The 22238-nt window shown below is 38.7% G+C and overlaps 1 protein-coding gene across 4 annotated transcripts in view; it reads right to left on the bottom strand.

Annotated features, from left to right (window-relative positions):
- CCDC13 (coiled-coil domain containing 13) overlaps positions 1-22238 on the bottom strand; it is a 123005-nt gene that overhangs the window by 30360 nt on the left and 70407 nt on the right. For all 4 annotated transcript variants that reach the window (XM_074197845.1, XM_074197848.1, XM_074197846.1 and 1 more), the window contains 3 exons: positions 13124-13269; positions 12185-12268; positions 9774-9902 (listed from right to left, as the gene is read on the bottom strand). In XM_074197845.1, coding sequence (XP_074053946.1) covers positions 9774-9902; positions 12185-12268; positions 13124-13269 — 359 coding nt within the window. The remainder of the gene's footprint in view (positions 1-9773; positions 9903-12184; positions 12269-13123; positions 13270-22238) is intronic.

The following is a 22238-nucleotide window of genomic DNA, read 5'->3' as shown; positions in this document are numbered from 1 at the left end:
ATACCATTTCTAAGTCTGTATCCTAAAGAGAGCAAAGAAAAAGCAATAAATGTTTATTTGGATATTTGTATATATATACAAAAACATAGCAGTTTTTTTGTGGTGGCAAAGAACTGGACATTGAGGAGACACCCATCAACTGGGGAATGGCTGAATAAAGTTGTGGCATGATTATGATGTAGTAATATTGAACTATAAAAAATGACGAGGGGGTGGTTTCAGGGGAAAAAAACCCAATACAGTTTATATGTACTGATGCAAAGTGAAGTGAGAACTGAGAGATCACTGTGCACAGTAACACCAATATCAATTGTGAAAGACTTGGCTATTCTGATCAATACAATGATCCAAGACAATTCCAAAGGATTTACAATGAAAAAAATGCAATTTATCTCCAGAGAGAGAAATAATGAACTATGAATGTAAATTGAAGTATAACTTTCTTTTCTCTTTTTTTCTTTTCTTTTTTGGTGATATGGTTAATATGGAAATATGTTTCCCATGATTTAAACATATACAATTGATAGGATTTTTTGCTTGTCTTCTTAGTGGGTGGGACATAAATGGGAAGGAGGTAAAGAATTTGGAACTCAAAATTTATAAAGAAAAAATATTAAATAAATTTATTTTCAAAAAATAGAAAGCAAAATGAAAATAGAAATAAAGCACAAATAACTTTCTGAAACCCCCAAAACAAAGAATATCATAGTCAAAATTCAGAACTTCCAGGTTGAAGAAAAATTACGGCAAATATTCAGGAAAAAAACTCAAATAACAGAGAACTATGTTCACATATGATATAGCAGCTTCTAAAATAAATGAAAGGAGGTCTTAGAATACATATTCCAAAAGATATAGGTTTACAATTAAGAGTAACACCCTGCAAAGCTAAGCACAGCCCTATAGGGACCTTTAATAGAAAAGGGCACCTTTAAAACATTCATGATAAAAAGATCAGAACTGAGTAGGTACTGAAATGCAAACAAGAGTCAAAAACCTAGAGTGTTAAATGTATTTGAGCAATTGGAAGGGGATATATAATGATGAAAAAACAAATATTCCAAGGTATGTGTCTTTTCAAAATCTCCAAGTCATCAAAGGGTATTAAGGGGGTTAATTAACAGAAATGCAGACCTGGCAGTGGATTTATTCTGTTCTGAGAATTTCAAGAGGAAAAAAGAAAAAGAGAAATGCAGAAGAAAGGAGGAAGAAGAAGATGGAACTGACTGTTTCTAATCATTGAAATATGTGAGGAGCATAAATAGAAAAAGGGTGGGGAGTATGAGCATCAGAAAAACCTCATTCTTCTCTGAACCATACAAAATAGGGTTGAACATAGATATTCTTACATGTGCATACATACATACACACTCACAGTTTGGTGTAAAAATTACATCAAATTCAACAGGTGGGGGGAAGCAGAGATGGAAGGGGAAATCAAGAAAGGAAAATAGGAGAAAGGGAATTATGCTGCTTTCCTAAGCTAGTCTTTCTCCTCTAAGGACTAGGAGTAAATCCCAAGAGGCTGGGAGGTGGTTTTCCAGTATCTGGTTTATGAGCCCCAACTGTTACGTTTATCCTAATAAAATTAACATCAATTAGCCAGCAAGATTTAATTAGCTTTTAGAAATTAGTATCTACTAAGGTGGGTAGTAAGAACATTTAATACAAAAATATCCTTAAACCAGGGCATGCTTTCCTACAAGTACATACAGAGTCTGGGAGATCAAAGGCTCAAGCTTAGATTACAGGTGAAAACTGGTTCCTAGAAATCCCTTTGCTGAAAGTTCTTTTCTCCCCTTCATGAAGTTTTTCAGAAAGTTTCCCTTAGGCATTTCCACTGGGCTCCTTTAAAAATTCCATATAGGGGCGGCTAGGTGGTACAGTGGATAAAGCACCGGCCCTGAAGTCAGGAGTACTTGGGTTCAAATCTGATCTCAGACACTTAATAATTACCTAGCTGTGTGGCCTTGGGCAAGCCACTTAACCCCATTGCCTTGAAAAATCTAAAAAAAAAAAAAAATCCACATATATCATGTTGCAAAAGAGAACTTAGACCAAGAAAACTCACAAACAAAAGAATAAATTTTTTTAAAAAGTATGGTTCAAACTACACTCAGATTCCCCTTTCTCTGGAGGTAGATAGTATTTTTCATCATAAATCCTTCAGGACTGTCTTACATTATTGTATTCTTAAGAATAGATAAGTCATTCACAATTGATCATCATTCAGTAGTGTTGTTACTATGTACAATTATCTCTTGCCTCTGCTCACTTTATTTTGCATTAGTTCATATATACCTCCCCAGGTTTTTCTGAAAATCTTTTGCCATTTCTTATAGTACAATGGTATTCCATCAAAAAATAAGCCACAACTTGTTCAGCCATTCCCCAGATGATGGGTACCCCTTCAATTTCCAATTCTTTTATAGCACAAAAAAGCTATTATAAATATTTTGTACATATAGGACCTTTTCCTATTTCTTTGGGATACAGACCTTAGAGTGATATTCTGAATCAAAGGTATGTACAGTTTTTATAGCCTTTGGACATAGTTCCAAACTGTTTTCCAGAATGGTTGGATCATTTTACAACTCCACCAACAATACATCAGCATCCCAATTTCCAACATTTGTCATTTTCCTTGTATGTAATATTAGCCCATCTGATAGGTATTATTTTGGTTTGTAATGTTTCTAATCAAGAGTATATAATCTGGGGGTGGCTGGGTGGTGCAATGGATTAGAGCACCGGCCCTGGAGTTAGGAGTACCTGAGTTCAAATCTGGCCTCAGATACTTAATAATTACCTAGCTGTGTAGCCTTGGGCAAGCCACTTAACCCCATTTCCTAGCCCCCTCCCCCAAACCCCCCCCCAAATAGCATATATAATCCTAGGCAAGTCACTTCAACCTGTTTGCCTCAGTTTTATCATCTGTCAAATGAGCTGGAGAAGGAAATAGCAAACCACTCCAGTATCAACATGACTGAAAATAATTTAGAACATTTTCCATATGGTTATAAATAGCTTTGGTTTCTTCTGCTGAAAACTACTTGATCATTTATCAATTGAGAAATGATTCATATTCTTAAAAGTTTGACTTAGTTCTCTCTATATATATAAAAATTTGAGAAATGAGGACTTTACCAGAGAAACTTCCCATAGATTTTCCATTAATTTCCTGTTTTTCCTTCAATATTAGCTACATTAGTTTTGTTGGTACAAAACCTTTTTAATTTAATATAATCAAATCTATCCATATTATATCCTATAACACTACCGATCTCTTTTTCAGTCATAAATTTTTCTTTTATCCATACATCTGACAGGTAAAGTATTCATGTTCTGAATTTTTCCTTTATCACATTGATTTCTAAATCATGTACTCATTTTGAACTGATCTTGATATATGGTGTATGATGTTGATCAATAACTAGTTTCTGCTAAATTGTTTTTCCAGAATTTTTTGTCAAATAGTGAATTCTTTTCCCAAAAAGCTTGAATCTTGGTTTGTCAAATACAAGATTACTATGTTCATTCATTACTGTGTATTATGTACCTAAATCTAGTCTGTTTGCCCAATATTTAAAAAATGACAGTATTACCCAATTTATAAATTTAGTAATATACCAGTCAAATTATCAAGGTAATATTTTATTGAACTAGAAAAAGACAATATCTTCATTTAGAGGAACAAGAGGTCTAGAAACTTAAGGGAGATAACTGAAAAACTCCAGTATAAATGAATGTGGTGAAGTAGGACCAAAGCTTAAACTATTATAAACCAGTAGTCATCAAGTTATTTAACTTGGTACTTAGCTAAAAATAGAAGAGTATATCAGTGGAACAATCTAGATAAACAAAAAACCAGAAGCAAGTAAAGCAAAACAACAGTCCAGTTTTTTAAAAAAATTTAAGGTAATAGTCTTTGTTCAAACTCCACATTTCCTTCTTTGGATACAATGGTATTCTCCATCACAGATAGCCCAAAATTGTCGATGATTGTTGCACTGATGGAATGAACAAGTCCATCAAGATTGATCATCACCCCCATGTTGCTATTAGGGTATACATTGTTCTTCTGGCTCTGCTCATCTCGCTCAGCATCAGTTCATGCAAATCCCTCCAGGCTTCTCTGAATTCCCATCCCTTCTGGTTTCTAATAGAACAACAGTGTTCCATAACATACATATACCACAATTTGTTCAGCCATTCCCTAAATGATGGACATTCACTGAACTTCCAATTCTTTGCCACCACAAACAGGGCTATGAATATTTTTGTACAAGTAATGTTTTTCAGGCATCCTTTTCTGCCACCCCACCTCCCAACTTCTTGTTCCCTTTTATGTGTTGTTTTCCCCCATTATAAGGTTAGCTCCCTGTTTTTTTGGCATATATTAGTATTTCGTCCTCCCCCTTAATACCATGCCTAACAAACAAAAGCACTTAATAAGCATTCTATCTAATGAATAGAGAAACAAGAAGAAGGCTTATATGACAGATACAAAAAGAAATAAACAGGACCAGGAAAGTCATATCCACAATAATTGCAGCAGTGTAAATGGAAAGAACCATCAACACTATAAAACCACTATGCATGTGGTAGTGTATGTGATGTTGGACTCTGTCAATGTCAGTTTTGCTAACACTTTTAACATCTTATTCTTTGTTTCAAGGGATTTTTCCCTGGGAAAGATATTAGGGATTGTATTGGGAAATGGAGAAGATAAAGAAACAAAGAAGAACAATTTTATGGTCATAACACAGAAGACGATCTAGAGCTCATCTTAAGGAGGAGGCTTGCAATGAGATGGCCAAGGTGCAGATGTGTGCTTCCTTTTTATATCTCTAGTCCAAAGAGAAGTCCAATTGTGAATGAAATTGGAATCATTAAGCTGAGGAAATTTCAGGGGGCAGGAGGTAGGGGGAGGGGAGATGGAGTGAAGAACAAGGACAGGATGGACATTGCTAATAGGCGCCTTGAGAGTTGGGGGTGGGGAGGAGAGGAGGCTGCTCTTGGACGATGCACACAGTGAGCAGCCGCCTTTGTACACTTCTCTATAACCTCATGCTACTTTCACACAATTAGTCACAAAGGCTGAGGTAGAAACCCAAGGGCTACTAGACAGTATGTTTAGTCCAATATCCTATGTCCAACAGTGACTACCAACAGCCAGTTTTCTAGAGAAAATAGCTTCTAATGCACTAAAGTCAATTGCCTGATCTTACTTTTAGAGAAAGGCTCCTTTTTAATCCTGGCAGAAAAATCACAGTCCTTCCCTGAAGCATTAGCTATGATTACCCTTATCAACTGCCATAGCTGGAATGACTAAAAATGCTATTAATGGTCATAAAATTATATACTCCTTTCTTGAGTCCCTGAACAGCATTTAACTTCCTAACCTCACGCTGGCAGTGAATCTCCACAGGTCGACTTTCTGTTGCATCAAAGAGTACTTCATTTCATTAGTTCTAAATTCACTGCCCTTTAATTTCACAGAGAAGCCCTCTGACTCTTTTATTACGGACAGTGGAAGAGAGGGATTCATCAGTTCTCATTATGCCCTTCATAATTCTGATTGTGCTAAACAGGCTCCTCCCTCCCTTTTGATTTAATTTAAATACTCAGTCCATGGTTTTCATCAAATGATGAACCCAAATCTTTGTAATCACCTGACAGCTTCACCTTACTAGGCTAGGACAAGGATACAAAACGTAGGGAAGCAAATGAATTCTGTAGACCATGATGAATGACCTGCCTACTCCAGGTGTGACCTTGGCTTGTGTGATGGGTCAGATTACATCCATGTGGTGGCTTAGACCTGAAAGATCTGTCACTTTGAGATGATGTAGAAAAACCTCTTGACAATAGTGGGGACTAGCAGGGTGTGTGTGTCAATTAAAATAACTCTCTCTTTGATAAAAAAAAAATTGTTGGGAAATTGGAAGTTAGTTATGGCAGAAACTTGAATTAGACCAACACCTCACATTCTCTATACTAAGATTAGGTCAAAATGGATTCAGGATTCAGACATAAAAAACAATATTATAAGAAACTAGGAGAAAAAGGAATAGTTTACCTGTCAGATCTATGGAAAGGGAAACAGTGTATGACCAAGGAAGAGATGGAGAACATCATTAAAAACAAACTAGAAAATTTTGATTACATTAAATTAAAAAGCTTTTGCACAGGCAAAACCACTGTAACCAAGATCAAAAGTAATGTAGTAAACTGGGAAACAATTTTTACAACTAGCATTTCTGACAAAGGATTCATTTCTAAAATATAATGAGAACTGAGTCAAATTTAAAAAAAACAAACAAGCCATTCCCCAATTGACTAATGGTCAAGGGATATGCCAAGGCAATTTACAGATGAGGAATGAAAGCAATCCATAGCCATATGAAAAATTTCTCTAAATCACTATTTATTAGAGAAATGCAAATTAAAGCATCTCTGAGGTACCACCTCACACCTCTCAGACTGGCCAATATGATCAATGTTGGAAGGGATGTGGGAAATCTGGGACACTAATACATTGTTGGTGGAGCTGTGAACTCATCTAACCTTTCTGGAGAGCAATTTGGAATTAGGGCCAAAGGACAACAAAAATGTACATACTCTTTGATCCAGCCATACCACTACTGGATCTATACCCTGAAGAGATTATAAGAAAGGATAAAAACATTACTTGTATAAAAATATTCATAGCAGCCCTGTTTGTGGTGGCAAAGAATTGGAAATTGAGGGGATGCCCATCAATTGGGGAATGGCTTAATAAACTCTGGTATATGTGATGGAACACTATTGTTCTATTAGAAATCAGAAGGGATGGGAATTCAGGAAAGCCTGGAAGGATTTGCATGAACTGATGCTGAGCAAGATGAGCAGAACCAGAAAAACACTGTGTACCCTAACAGCAACATGGGGGCAATGATCAAACTTGATGGACTCACTCATTCCATCAGTGCAACAATCAAGTACAATTTGGGGTTGTCTGCAATGGAGAATACCATCTGTATCCAGAGCAACAACTGTGGAGTTTGAACAAAGACCAAGGACTATTAACTTTAATTTAGAAAAAAAAACTGCTATCTTATTGTCTGATCTTGCTATCTCTTATACTTTATGTTTCTTCCTTAAGGATATGATTTCTCTCTCATCACACTCAATTTGGATCAATGTACAACATGGAAACAATGTAAAGACACAAATTGCCTTCTGTGGGGGTGGGGGGAGGGAAGTAAGATGGGGGAAAATTGTAAAATTCAAAATAAATAAAATCTTTATTAAAAAACCTGTTATCTTATTATATAATTTTGCTATCTCTTATATTTTATTTTTTTCCCTTAAGGATATGATTTCTCTCTCAACACATTCAATTTAGATCAATGTATAGCATGGAAACAATACTATCAGACTGCCTTCTGTGGAGGGTGGGGGGAGGGAAGGTAAGATTAGGGGAAAAATTGCAAAATTCAAAAATTGATAAAGTAAAAAACCAAACAAAGAAACAACAAACATTTATTAAGCAAATAAATGCTTATTTCTTGAGAAATAAACTTTTTTGAAAAAATTTCATTAATTTTAGATTTTTTATTCCAAACAAAAATATTCCAAATAAATATTATTCCAAATAAAAATGAGTATTTCCATATAATAGTAATAGAACAGAAAGAGGATTTTACCAGAAACTTCAAATTTCTATTACATGCAGTTTTACTTTTTAAATATTTCATAAGTTCAACATGCAATTTCGTACTCAGACTTTGGAGGTTTGTACAATGTCACTGCAATGATATTTATCCTTCCAACTGTTAATTGAAACACTCACATGAAATAGAATTTTTGTCCCTGTCACCTTCCATGGTGACTCAAGCCCGCACTAATGTCTCTCTTCCTGCTCCAATTTTACTAGTGTACTTGTGTCTGCATTAACTAGTGATCATTTTTTATTACACACGGTGTTGTTCCTTAATTGTTCCGATAATACTATTTAGCATTTTATTATATGCTGTCTTGTTCTCTAATTGTTTTATTTTTGTGTATTTTTTCTCTCCAACTAGATTATATGCTCCTTATAGAGAGGGATTGGATCTTCTGTAATCTGTCTGCCTACTTCCACCCCCTCAAATTTCTAACACAGGGTTTAATTCAAGAAACATTTAATTTAAGGTTCTATAGATATGTAGGGCCCACAATACCCGTCATCAAGAAATATACTCAAAGGGATATAAGATGTCCACCAAAAGGTAGAATGTGATAAGGGCCTAGGATCTTGAAGAGTGGTGGTACTTAATGTTGTTGAGCTTCAAGAGCCAGTCCAAATGCTCTAAGTTTAGAGAGGAAGAGAAGGTCACATTCAGGGGGAAATACCAAGGTAGTCTATATGGAAGAAGTGACCCCTAATCTGTAACCTGAAGCAAATGGGAGGATTTCAATGGTCAGAAATAAGAAGGGAGTGTGCATTTGATACAAGGTAAACATCTATTCTCTTTTTACTTGAAAATATTTTATTGTAGGTGGAGCCAGGTAATTAGAGGGCAAGCTGAACGAAGGTCTTCTGCTCTCCATCAAGCCAGAGCAGTGTGTTGGCCTTAGCCACATTAATGTCATAGTTTCTTTATTACCTGCTTGATCTGATATTTATTGGCTTTCACATCTACACTGAATACCTGGGTGACCTTCTTCATAGCAAATTCAGTGGCCAAGGAAAACCAGAGCAGAGTAAAACTCAAGCTTATTTCTCATAGAACCATTCTCATTCCAAAGGTATTTGGGCTGTCTTCAAAGCCAAATGGTCTTGGGGTTGTCGGAAGGGGCAGGATGTTGAGATGGTCTTCTTTTGGTGGCTTTGTATACCCTCTAAACACTGTCTTTTTGACTTGATTTCTATCTTGGATGAAGGAGCAGTGATGGGGAACTGCTTCTTTCTTCATCATCAGTGCTATAAAGGGTAATGACTTGGCCACGTCTATGCAGTTACTAAGTTTCAGAGCTGGGAAGTGAAGCACATCTTCTTGACTCTAAACAGAGCAGAGGATCTACCAAATTATGTCACTTTAAACCTATTTTGTGCCTTCCCTAGCCCTTACCACAGTTCTCTGCACACAATAGGTGCTTAATAACGTTGGATGAATAAATGTTACAGCCATATCTCAACTGTAATATAACCCCAGAGAGCAAAAGACAGAGACTTTCCAATGAGTTATATTATATTATATTTATTATATTATTATTCTAGCTGAAGCACAGAAAGCTATGGAAACTGTTGATGGCCGCTCAAGCAATTTTGGGTTAGAAAGTCAGTTATGGCTAAAAAACCTAAACTGTGGTGATGCTCAAGCTGAAGGCTTTCCACAGAACTCTGATTTGATAACACAACTGTGTCATTCCTGTTTTCACTTATTGATAGGCCTGCCGAACTTCTTGACCTGGGTTACATCCTGCCCAAATTAAACTTACATCATTAGTTTTATCCTATATGCTAATTTTATGGTTTTCTGCTATAAAGAACTGTTTGATACTACCAATAAACAGCTCTGCTAGTTGTCCTGCTAGCAACCCCACCCAAGTGTATGCATGTTTCTTTTCTCTTCTGAGCTGAATGAATCCCCTGGTGGACAAGGGAACTCAACAGGAAACCACCAGGTCAGTGAGTTGAACAGTCTCTGAAGGCAGAGAGGAATGCCCTTGTGCCAGAAGCCAGTGGGGTAGGTGAGAGTTGAATCATCATGGCCAAGACCAGGAAAAACTTCACAGAGCCTTACCTTTTCTGCAGGACAACAACAAACTCAGAAAGCCGATCCCTTTCCACCTCAGCAGACTGTAAGAGCGTCTTGAACTCCAATATCTGCACTAGGCTCTTTTTCAGTTCATTAGAGTCCACCTCTGCAGTCCTACAAAAAGCATAAGGATCAAAAAGCATGAGGATCAGAGAATCTTGGGGTTGGGAAATATTTGTGGTCACTTAAGAGGAGGCTGAGTTGTTTTAAGGTAACTCTAGCAAAACCTTAGAACCATGGGATGGAGATGGATGGTGGGAGACTCCGGCCTCATCAGTGGGTTGGGAGTCACAGATTCCAAAGGAATCTCTGAGGTCAACTAATCCAAATCTAAGCGTTTCACAGCTTACTCAATAAATTTTCTGATTAACCTACTTTATCCCAAGGCAAATAGCTCAAAGATAACAAAACCTGCCTCTCAGGTGCTTCTAGTTGATCTCTCTTCATTTGTCAAACATAATGGTTTTGCTTATTTATTACCTTTATCATCTTGGACAAGTCATTTCACCTTCCTAAAACTCAGTTTGGTTTTGTCTTTCCCTTACCTCAATCATGGACTATCAGAGCTGAAAGGAAGCTTTGTCCAATACTTCCCACTCTTTTTAATATGAAACTGAAGTCAAAAAAGGGGCATTACTTGCCTAAAGTCACACTACAAAGTAGCAGAAGAAACATGGTTAGAACTCAGATCTCCTGAGTCTTGCTCTGCACCATGTTGCTTACTCATCTCTAACATGAGAGAATTGGACAAAATGGTCTGAAAAGTCCCATCCAGTTCTTAGTCTAATGATGTTACTTGACAGATGAGAATCCTGAAATCCAAGGTCACATAGCAAATTAGTGTCAAAATCAGGACTGTGGTAGACCTCAGCAGAATATATAAGGGTATATACCAGACTATATAAGTATATAAGAGTATATAAGGCCTTTGTGGTGATCTCTGATAAATGACCTCTCCAATCAAGATTTGAATTATTCTCAAGTCTTGGAGCACCCAATTCAGCTGAACCTAGGCCATGAAGTCAACCAGGAAAAGAGGCACCAAGATCCATATTTTGGTACTTGAATAGGTCCATTATCTCATCTGAGAAGGTTCTTCCTCAACTCATGGAAATTCCAGACTCTCCATGTCTTCCTATCCTATACAATCCCCATCTGTGTTTTTATTTGTAAATTCTTCATAGTTTTACTCAAAATGTTGGAAGTTTTCCTCTGTTTCTTTTAGGATTTCAGATATAGGAATTTACAAGTTGGGATGCCTATCTGTTGACTCTCATTGACCCTTTGGCTGAACCATCCATTTTTCTGGTCTTAACATAGTCTTGCTGAAGCCTTTTATGCATGGGTCATCACTAATAACATGCTATATAGCCTACTTGCAATCTGCAACTTTTTTCTTTCTGAGTTCACAGACACACAGTATCACCAAGACGAGACAGGTATTAAAAGAGATGGACTTTTGTGGTTTGGAATCATTGAAAGTCCTTGCAGTTTTCATAATACAATCTAGTGTGATTCTCCTACCACTTGACCCTGGCTCACTTCACTGTCTATCTGCAGTATCTATCCTAGGAAGACATCATGGGCTAATCTCATGGGAACCCATCCTGAAGTTTGGGCAATATGGTTTTATCCATTTTGTTTTCCATTGTAGATGGTTAAATGACTATGAATGCAAGGCTATGAATTCTAGATCTCAAAAGCAATTAGTATAATCTCACCTGGACATCTTCCAAGCAACTGGCACACACCTTCTCATCTGTTAGATGAGGAGGTTGGACTAAATCTTCCCTAAATCTTTTCATTCTCTAATGGGCTCTGCACCATGCCAATTAAGAAAGTAAATGTGTGAAGCATGTATTTGACAACAAATATAACAAATGAAAAAGACTACTTACAATACTGTTTACAATACTTGTAAGTATTTGAGAGCACTTAGAAAAGCATAAACATTTAAGACTAAAATCTAGTTAAATTAACCAAGAGGGAAATTTAAATAAAAAATTAAATGTTATCACAAAGACAAGGCCAAGTAGACAAGATGGCTCAGTGGTTTGAAAACATTCACTGATATGACACAAAAGTCCCAGCTAAGGGAACAACATAGGACAGAAAATGGGGCTTTATTTCACAGGGAGTAATTCAGACCTTGGAAGTGGATACAGCAAGAGTGTGACAGAGAAAAGAGTTATGGAAAAGAAGTCAGGAGACCTGAGTTCAAATCCCTTTTCTGTACTTTAGCCTCTCTGAGCCTCAGTTTCTTCTTCAAAATTGAGATTCATAATCCTTGCACTGTCTGCCTCACTGGGGCTTTTGAGATAATGGATGGGAATGCATTTGAGAAGCCACAAAGAAGCAGGTGAATGGAAAGAATTGTAGTCATTATGAGGACCTACCTTCGAGGTGACATATTAGGACTGGGAAGAGAGGGCTGAGTGATTGAAGATTCCACAAGAGTGTGTCCCAGGCTGCTCACCGTTCTATATGAAACAAGAAGGATCTCTCAGGACAACTGAGCACAAACTCAGCCAGAAACTGGTTGATGAGAAATCCAAGAAAACCACAATGCCAAGTCTGTTTCCAACTTCTTGGCTATTGCTAACACCCCCAAGATCATTAGTAGCAGGTAATCAGGGTTTCATCCTCATTTGAGGTACTGTTTCAGAACTCCTGATTACCTAAAACCAGATGCAACTATAACAGCAACAATATCAACTCCATACTTTAAGGATCTATCATTTCCCAATAGAGTGGTGTCCAGAGCACCAACACTTCTAACCCTTACTTAATGAGTTGTGGCTGCAAAAAAAAAAAATCAACACCTTCTGACCAAACTTCTAAATAATGAGTCTCTCTGCACTTTGCTGGGCAGGTCCTCAGACAAAAGACTTACAGACCACCTCTGGGACCATATCCAAATCCTTTCTGGCTAGGTAGGACCTGACAAAGTTGCACTCTACTGCCATAACCTTTAAGAGGCACCACCAGGCATGGGCGGCCACCTTAGGAAGAAGTCAAGGCATAACAATAGCATGAATAATAATTAAATGGATTCCCTCTTTCAAATTCTTAGAAGCAGAGGCACTTAAAAGTCAACCATGCAGCTATTATTAAAGTGTACTGTAATAGACACATTCCTAATGTAATAATGTCTGTGTTTAAATGGGTCCTTCCTACAAATGCAGAGATAATGTAATCAGAAGTAGCCATATATTGTATAAGAAATGCCGCAGTCATCTTAAAATGGCATTTGTGGCTTTGGATAGCTGGCAGGAAACAATATCCTTTTGAATAATTGATATTCATTGCAAATATCTCAGTTGCATGCCTCTTACCGAGAAGCTCCGACCCTCCCAATGTGATCTCCGGCTGATGCGGGTGGTTTGAGTAGGCTAAAGTTTGGCTCCTCAGTAAACTTGGAAGACAGTGAACTGCCATCCATTAAACTGGAGTCCTCACTTCGATCTTTGTTCTGAAGATGCTGCAGTTAAAAAAAAAAAAAGGAACACAAGCATGGTTTGACAAAGCTTTGGAACCCAAGCATTCAAAAGCACAGAAATGAATTGGAGCATTCTTTATGGATCTTCTTCTTTCAGATGTCTGAAAGAATGCTCCAGTGATCCCTTTACAGGGGTATAATTAAAAAGGGGAGGAAAAAAAATCTCTGTACAAAACTGTTCATCTGTACTTTATTTGTAATGGTAAAAACAAAACAAAACCAATCCAAAAACAAATCTTGAACACACCCATTTAGAAAACACTTGGGTGGCTGAATAAATTGTGTTATTTAGAAGCATATCATTTAGAGATGGAAAAAGTTTTAGAATTTTTCTCTTAAGAGTAGGAAACTCAGGGCGGCTGGGTTGCACAGTGGATAGAGTCAGGAAAACCTTGAGTTCAAATCTGACCTCAGACATTTAATAATTACCTAGCTCTGTGACCTTGGGCAAGTCACTTAACCCCATTGCCTTGCAAAACAAAACAAAATAAAACAAAAAGAGTAGGAAACTCAGGTTTTATGAGTTTAAGCAAGCTAAGCCAAAGGTCATGCAGGCAATAATACAAACTAACATTGTCAACTCTAAATTGAACTGTCTTCCCACCCCCCCCCAAAAAAATAATGGACTATTATTTCACCATAATGACAAATATGAAGAATACAAAGAAATATAGGATGGCTTAAGAAGTTAGGCAGGGCAAAGAATTCAGAATGAGTAATATACACAGCGACTGCAACTAGGTTAATCATACTTCTATTAGCTAGCTGGAAAAAATAAATAAATAAAATGCAAAGAAGAAAAAGCACTCCAAAAGGGTGATGGAAGGAAACAGGACATTTTTGTTATTATTTTGCTAACTATAACAGCCACATCAAAAAGTCATAAATAAATAAGTAAGATTCCTTTTAGCAGGAGAGAAAAGTGAGTTTGGCTTCATGAAAATGCCTCTTGCATAATAATGATATCTAATAATGCCTCCTTTCATGCCAGTAAATCAGATGGCAGTAACAGTGTTAGACACAGAAAGCTCCCAAAACAGATGTGCAGTTTCTACTTTGAGATATTCACTTAAAATTTGAAGACCATCAGAAAATTATCATATCCGAATGCTTCAGCTGGGGTTTATAAACTTGCAGGGGCAACTGTGCCTAGCTAGCTCTTGTTCAGCCTTTTCCTGATCTGGAAATTATGATTCTTTTTAGAAATGAGTATATTGATCTTGTGTTATATCCCCTAGCCCTGTCCCCCATTCTCCCCATCTCCTAAGCTTGAAAGGCAAAGGATGTATCTGTTACAAATTAAATAAATATGCTGATGTGCACAGGTGGTCAGCCTTCCAGGATGACTCCAGAAAGGCCTCCACAGACAGCAGCCTGGAACCAGTCAGTCATGGTCCCCCAGCCCAAGGTTCTCTAGAATCCTTCCTTTCCCCTCCTAATCAGGGATCAAGAGAACTGAAGACCAGAAGATAAATGATAAAGATCACAATCAGCATTAATAAAAGAACAAGAGCAACAAATTTGCTCACAACGAAGTCTAATAGAGGGGGCGACTAGATAGTGCAGTAGACAGAGCACCAGCCCTGGAGTCAGGAGTACCTGAGTTCAAATCCTGTCTTAGACACTTAATAATTACCTAGTTGTGTGGCCTTGGGCAAGCCACTTAACCCCATTTGCCTTGCAAAAAAAAAAACCCTAAAAAAACAAAAGTCTAATAGATTCCCTCAATCTTCCTTTTCCATATTAAGATTGTCTAATGGGGGCAACTAGGTGGCCCAGGGGGCAGCTAGGTAGCACAGTGGATAGAATATCGGCCCTGGAGTCAGGAAGACCTGAGTTCAAATACAGTCTCAAACACTTAATAATTGCCTAGCTGTGTGACCTTGGGCAAGTCACTTAACACCATTGCATTGCAAATTTTTTTTTTTAAATTGACTAATGTTCCTAGCACAATAGGAAAAAAAGAGACAGTACTGCCTAATGGTTAGAGAGCTTGCTCATTGGGCTGAACATCTGGGCCCAGAAATGGGGAGGAAGAGGGTAGACTAGATTTTCTTTGGGAAATTGAAGAGCTCCTTTACTGATACCTTCCATGAAGGCAATTGCCCATCTTCTTGATACTAAGGTTTTATACTCAGTGTTACATAAAACACATAAAATACAAATGCCTCTGATAAATTAAAACTGAATATCATACATAGGCCAAGAAAAAGATGCATGGTGGATGCAAGCATGTTATACCATATAACCAATGAAGGGCTTCAAAGAAGAAGAGGAATAAGTGACATCAAAAAATATACAAGGAGAAGATAGCGAGATGAGGATCAACATTAGGGGAGGACAACAGCCAGGAGGCTCCACTGATACCCTTGGAATGTCAGGAGAAGGTGAGGATGGCCTCCATCAGGTTGGATGGACTTCCTAGTGGTGATCTAAGAATAGAGGATGATGATGATAAGATGTGGATGAACTAGAGTCTACATCACTGGAGAAAATTTCCAAACTCAAGAATATGGAGCTCTCTGAGTATGACTACAAAACTCTGAGATTTACAAAATACTTCCCTTACAACAACAGTGTGAATGAGATATTAGGGATATTGTCATTCCCACTTTATGGATAAGAAAACTGAAACCCAGAAGGTGACAAGATTTGCCCTAGATCAATTATTGATTGATAAGTGTTTGAATCAGAATAGGAACCTTCCAAGTCTGGCATATCTTCCGCCACTTCACTGCCTTGCTCAGCTTCTTGGTGTACCTGTCTGTGTTGACTTTCCCTATCCTAGAACTGGTGGGTTTCTTCCTTCTCATAGTCTGGCTCCACTAGGAGCAGCAGTGGCAACTATGAACCCTAGCTCATAGGAGGTAAGTGAAGACAAAATGGGAAAAGTTTAAGTTAGGCACACTTTAGTTCTGGATTCTCCTACTCAACTTTTTTCTCCCATCTTCTGCTACCTAGTTTTGCTGAGATGAAAAGCCTTTGGAATTCATAGGCACTATCCAGGGGTGCACTAGAATTAGCTCTTACTGGTGCCAGAGGATCAAATATTAAAATTTCAATGTATTTATAAATTAATAACTGATACAAACCAGAACTCAATCGTTTTATTGATTTATAGATTTAAGATAGTGATGAGAAAATGTTAATAATACAGATTAAAATTTAAAGTTTCATCTGTACTCCCCTCCCCCCCAGAGCTGGTAGTTAAATACCTACCAGCATACCCCTGGCATTATCTGACCCAGCCCAAGTGCTCTATTAGCACACACCAGTTAACATTCAGCAAATGTGAACCAGTGATGAACATGACAGTGGGAATTAATGAAGTTAGGTCTGATAAACTTTGAGTGTCACATCTAAATAATTAGTGTATGACCAGCATGTCTCTTCACCTCTAAGAGACAAAGCTGCTTTATCTGTAAAATGGATCTAATACTAGTACTACCTATTTCCAAGGGTTGTTAGGAGGAAAATGCAGCATAAACCAAAAATAGTTAGGAAAGGGAGCCTGATGTCAGTTATTGTTTAGGTATTTCTGACTTTAGGCCTTTGATGCTCCATTAGGGCATGACCTGCATAATTCTTGGTCCTTCGAGGACAGGCCCTCCCAAGAGGGAAAGTTTCTGAAGAGAGGCCTAGCAATGAATACTAGTCAGTTGGCTAACTCAGAAGGTTCATCATCAAAAATCAATCATTAAGGGCTAGCTGAAAACCAAGAGCACAAAAAGAGTACTAGAGGTATGTCAGAGGGCCTGAGTTCATATTCTGAATGCTAACTATCACCAGGGTGGCCCAAAGCTTTCTGACTCTCAGCTTCCTCATTCTATTAACTGAGGGGGTTGAACTAGACCCTCTGATAGACTCATAAATGATCAATTTATTTTAGTCCAACACATATTTTTTAAGCAGTCACAAGAGGCAAAACTTTAGTCTATTAAGTGTGGGAGACACAATAACAAGATTGACAAACAGATCTAGTTTTCAAACAACTTGCATTCTATTGGGAGCTAGAATGTATCGCAGAAAAGTAAATATTCTGACTAATTTGAAGAGAGAGAGAAAGAATGAGAGAGAGAGGGAGAGAGAGAGAGAGAGAGAGCGAGAGAGAGCTACTAATCAGGAAGATTAGGAAGGGATACCTGTGGTGATGACCCTTGAGCCAAGGTGAGGAAGGACACCTTCTGCAAAGATGATAGGAGATAAATGCCAAGGCCTGGAAAATGCAAGTAGGCACATGTGGTTGGAATAGAGAGTGCCTAAAAGGGAATGATGTAAAGTCATTCTGAAAAAGGAAACTGGATCCAAATTGTTCAGATTTTTAAATGCCAAATCTATACCTCAACCTAGAAGAGGGAGCCACTTATGCTTTAGCTCTCAAAAGAGTGTTCCCTGACTACTGTGTACAGAAGGACTGGACTGGAGGGCTAGGGGTCCAGGTGAAATCAGATGAGGGTCTGATGGATTGGTGGATGAGTGATAGAGACTGAAGCAGCAATAACTAATCAATAGATGATCTGTGGGAGAGGAGGATATCTCTGAGGCTGTATACATGAGTCACTAGAAGAACTGTGGGACCTTCAACAGAAGCAGGGAAGACTGGATATGGGTTAAGTTTGGCAGGAGAGAGTAAATTAAATCTGTTTTGGACATGTTGAGTCAGAGAGGCCTATAGCATATTCAGGTGGAGATGATCAGCAAGTAGTTGGTTTTGCAAGACTAAAGCTCAGAGGGGGCGGAGCCAAAATGGTGACAAGAAAGAATCGAGTTTTAGGCGCTCTCTGATAAAACTTCGAAACTAAGGACTCTAACTAAACTTTTGAGAGACAGAACAGAACCCACAAAGGGACCCAGTGAGGCAGTTCTCCTACTCAAGGTAACCTGGAAAAGAGCAGAAAGGCCCTTCTCCCCGGGGTTGGAGGGGCAGCCTGCCAGAGGGGTGGCCCGCCAGAGTCAAAGAACTTCAGTCTCCCAGAGGCAGCCCCAGCTCACAGCAGCGGGGGAGTCTCCTGAGCTGCACCCCGGAAGCACTGGGCACAAAGTGGGAGAACAGCGGGGGATCTCTGCCAGAGCAAGCACATGGAGCCCAGCCCTCAGGACACACAGCAAGCAGCTTGGTCTTTTGGCAGCCCAGATCTGGAAACAGAAGCAGGCAGAGCCATAAGCAGGAGCCTCCAGGGCATGAGCCCATTGAGCTGAGGGAGGGGAGTGAAGAGAGACTGCAGAGCTCTGTCCTCTGCCCCTAGAACAGGACCCTGGGGCTCTGACCACATTCAGATCCTGATCGCAGTCTAGGCCCCCCCATAGAACAGCAGGGCCCCCCCACCTCAGCCCCATGGCAGAGGCGGGGCTCTTATGGTCATTCACAGACTAGGAGGGAGGACAGAGCCTCACACACTGAGACCCCTGTGGGAGTGTCCCAAAAGCTCAGGAAGCACCCCAAAACCAGGCCCAGGCTGGGAAAATGAGCAGAGAAACAAGAGGAAGACCATTGAGAAATATTTTGCATATGAGCCCAAGCAGGATCAAAATACTCAGTCTGAAGATGAGGAAGCACAAGCTCCTGCATCTAAAGACTCCAAGAAAAACAGAAATTGGGCTCAGGCTATGATAGAGCTCAAAAAAGACTTTGAAAATCAAATGAGGGAGTTGGAAGAAAAACTGGGAAAAGAAAGGCAAGAGATGCAGGAAAACCATGAAAATGAAGTCAGCAGCTTAGTCAAGGAAATCCAAAAAAATGCTGAAGAAAATAGCATGCTAAAAACCAGCTTGGGTCAAATGGATAAAACAGTTCAAAAAGTTATTGAGGAGAACAATGCCTTAACAAGCAAAATTGGCCAGATGGAAAAAGAGATAAGAAAACTCTCTGAGAAGAACAAATCCTTCAGACAAAGAATAGAATTCAGGGAGATTGATGAATTTACCAAAGATCAGGAATCAATACTTCAAAACCAAAAAAAAATGAAAAATTAGGAGAAAATGTGAAATATCTCATTGAAAAAACAACTGATATGGAAAACAGACTTAGGAAAGATAATTTAAAAATTATTGGAATACCTGAAAGTCATGATCAGGAAAAGAGCCTTGACATCATTTTCAAAGAATTACTACAGGAAAATTGCCCTGATATTCTAGAAGCAGAGGGCAAAATAGAAATGGAGAGAATCCACCGATCCCGCTGAGAAAGAGATCCCAAAAAACCAACCCCTAGGAATATTATAGCCAAGTTCCAGAACTCCCAAGTCAAAGAGAAAATATTACAAGCAGCCAGAAGGACACAGTTCAAATATTGTGGAGCCACAGTCAGGATCACACAGGACTTAGCAGCAACTACATTGGAAGCTCGTAGGGCTTGGAATATAATTTACTGGAAGGCAAAAGAGCTTAGAATGCAGCCAAGAATGAACTACCCAGCAAGGCTGAATGTCCTCTTCCAGGGAAAAAGATGGACTTTCAATGAACCAGGGGAATTTCAAAGGTTCCTTTTGGAATGGCCAGAGCTGAACAGAAGGTTTGATCTTCAGATACAGGAATCAGGTGAAGCATGGAGATTGGAGGAGAGGGGGAAAATATGAGGGACTTAATGATGACGAACTGCATGTATTCCTGCATAGAAAAATGACACTGATAATACTCATATGAACCTTCTCAGTTAACAGAGCAGGTAGAGGGAGCTTTTATAGTTGAAGCACAGGAGAAAGCTGAATTTGAAGATAAAATATGGTGCAAAAATGGAGTCAATAAAAAAAGGGAAATGTAATGGGAGAAAGAAAAAGGAGAGGGGGAATAGGCCAAGATATTTCATATAATAAGATTTTTTTTTTTTACAATGAGCTATTGCAATGATATGGAAGTGGGGAGGCAAGGGGGAAAGAGGGAACCTTTGCTCTCATCAGAGATGGCTAGGAGAGGAAACAGCATATATACTCAATGGGGTATAGACATCTGGAGTAAGAAGGAGGGGGGGAACAGGGGGGGAAGGGGTAGGGATGTGAAGAAAGGAGGAGAGGATGGACCATGGGGGGAGAGTGGTCAGATATAACACATTTTCTTTTTTACTTCTTGCAAGGGGCTGGGATTAGAAGGCCTGTCCAGGACCATAAGGCCAGGTGGATTCTGGGCCTAAGGGGTGGTATGGGAGCTCAGGGCTTCTTGGCCCCAGGGCCAGGGATCTGTCTGCTGCACCACTCAGCGACCCTACAGCAGAGTCAGAGTGAAAGGAGAGAGAAAATATAGTACATGGTAGTGGAGAAATAAGAAAGGAGGGAGTTGTGATCAGCAATGGCAACGTTGGAAAAATATGGAAGTAACTTTTGCGATGGACTTACCATAAAGAATGTGATCCACCCATGACAGAGTTGTTGGTGTTGGAACAAAGACTGAAGCACATTTTTTATTATTATTATTTGGGGGAGGGTGCAGGGCAAATGGGGCTGGGTGGCCTGCCTAGGGCCACATAGCCGGATTTGAACCCGGGTGCTCCTGGCTCAAGGGCCAATGCTCTGTCTGCTACCCAGCCACCCCTACTATTATTAATGTTATTTTATTTTGGGTCTTTTTTTTTTCTTCTTTTTGGTTTTTGCAGGGCAGTGGGGATCAGGTGGCTTGCATGTCATACGGCTGGGTGATTGTTGGGTCTACGGGGCTGGATGTGGGCTCAGGTGCTCGTGGCTCCAGGGCTGGTGCTTTGTCCATTGCACCACCTGGCCATACCTACAATTATTACTATTATTTTTTTTATTTTAATTTTTTTATCTCCCCTTTACTTTATCGCCCAAGCAAATCTATATTCATGGGGGGAGGAGTATTTTGTTTACTCTTAAACAATAATATTTTATTAATGTAAAAAAAATTTGTACAAAATGAGAATAAAAAATTAAATTAAATTAAAATAAAATAAAATAAAATAAAAAAACAAAAAAAAGACTAAAGCTCAGAAGAGAGGCATGGAAGGTTGGAAAAAAGGTTGTACACAAACTGATGAAATCATGGATCTTTTGAAAAGATTATTTTACCTCCCCAATTAGATTACATAATTTTAAAAGAATGTATACTCTAAGCAGAGCCAATAAAACAATATACACAATACCATGAAAATGTAAATGAGAATACACCAAAAAAAAAAAAATCAAAAGTGAATATAACAAAATTATAAAGTCCAAGCAGGACTCAAATGAAGATAGTGGCAAAGCCAACCCCAAACCAAGGGTTTGCATATTTTGAGACTTTGTCAGTGTGTTAGATGTGCTGATTTTGACTTCTTTTTCTTTCCTTTTTTATCTTTAAAAAAATAGTATTTGTTTAATGAAAAGGCTCTATGGGAGGGAGAGTGGGGGAAAGTGCTGGTGAAAACTATGGTAAAGTAAAACACAGAAAACTTACCAAATAACAACTTTTTAAAAGGATTATATGTTCTTTAAAGTCAAAGAATTTTCATTTCATTTCTGGGCCACTGACCAGCACATCGTTGCTATTCAGTCAATATTTTAAAAATTAATTCTTGGGGGCGGCTAGGTGGCACAGTGGATAAAGCACCAGCCCTGGAGTCAGGAGTACCTGGGTTCAAATCCAGCCTCAGACACTTAATAATTACCTAGCCATGTGGCCTTAAGCTACTTAACCCCATTGCCCTGAAAAAAATCTAAAAAAAAATTAATTCTTTGTTGACTGGTATATTCCTGAATCTCTTCTACCATGGGATGGGGGCAGGGAGAATTAGGAAAGAAGCTCAGTGGCAGCAAAGGCAAAACATGAAAAACCACAGGCCACAGTAGCCCATACCAGTCCTAGCCACCCTCTTTTCCCACATCACCACCAAAGTGAGTTGAACCCCCATTTAGCAGTGTGGCATATTCACAGTGGTCTGGCTTCCTGAAGCCTTATGGCCTAAAAAACAATTTTATTATATAGAAAGACTATCAGATTCCCTAGTTCTTCATCCTACCCCTACA

The sequence above is a fragment of the Macrotis lagotis genome, chromosome 8 (genome assembly GCF_037893015.1).
Source record: "Macrotis lagotis isolate mMagLag1 chromosome 8, bilby.v1.9.chrom.fasta, whole genome shotgun sequence".
In the NCBI taxonomy this organism is placed as follows: domain Eukaryota; kingdom Metazoa; phylum Chordata; class Mammalia; order Peramelemorphia; family Peramelidae; genus Macrotis; species Macrotis lagotis.
This window is presented reverse-complemented; position numbering and strand designations above follow the sequence as displayed.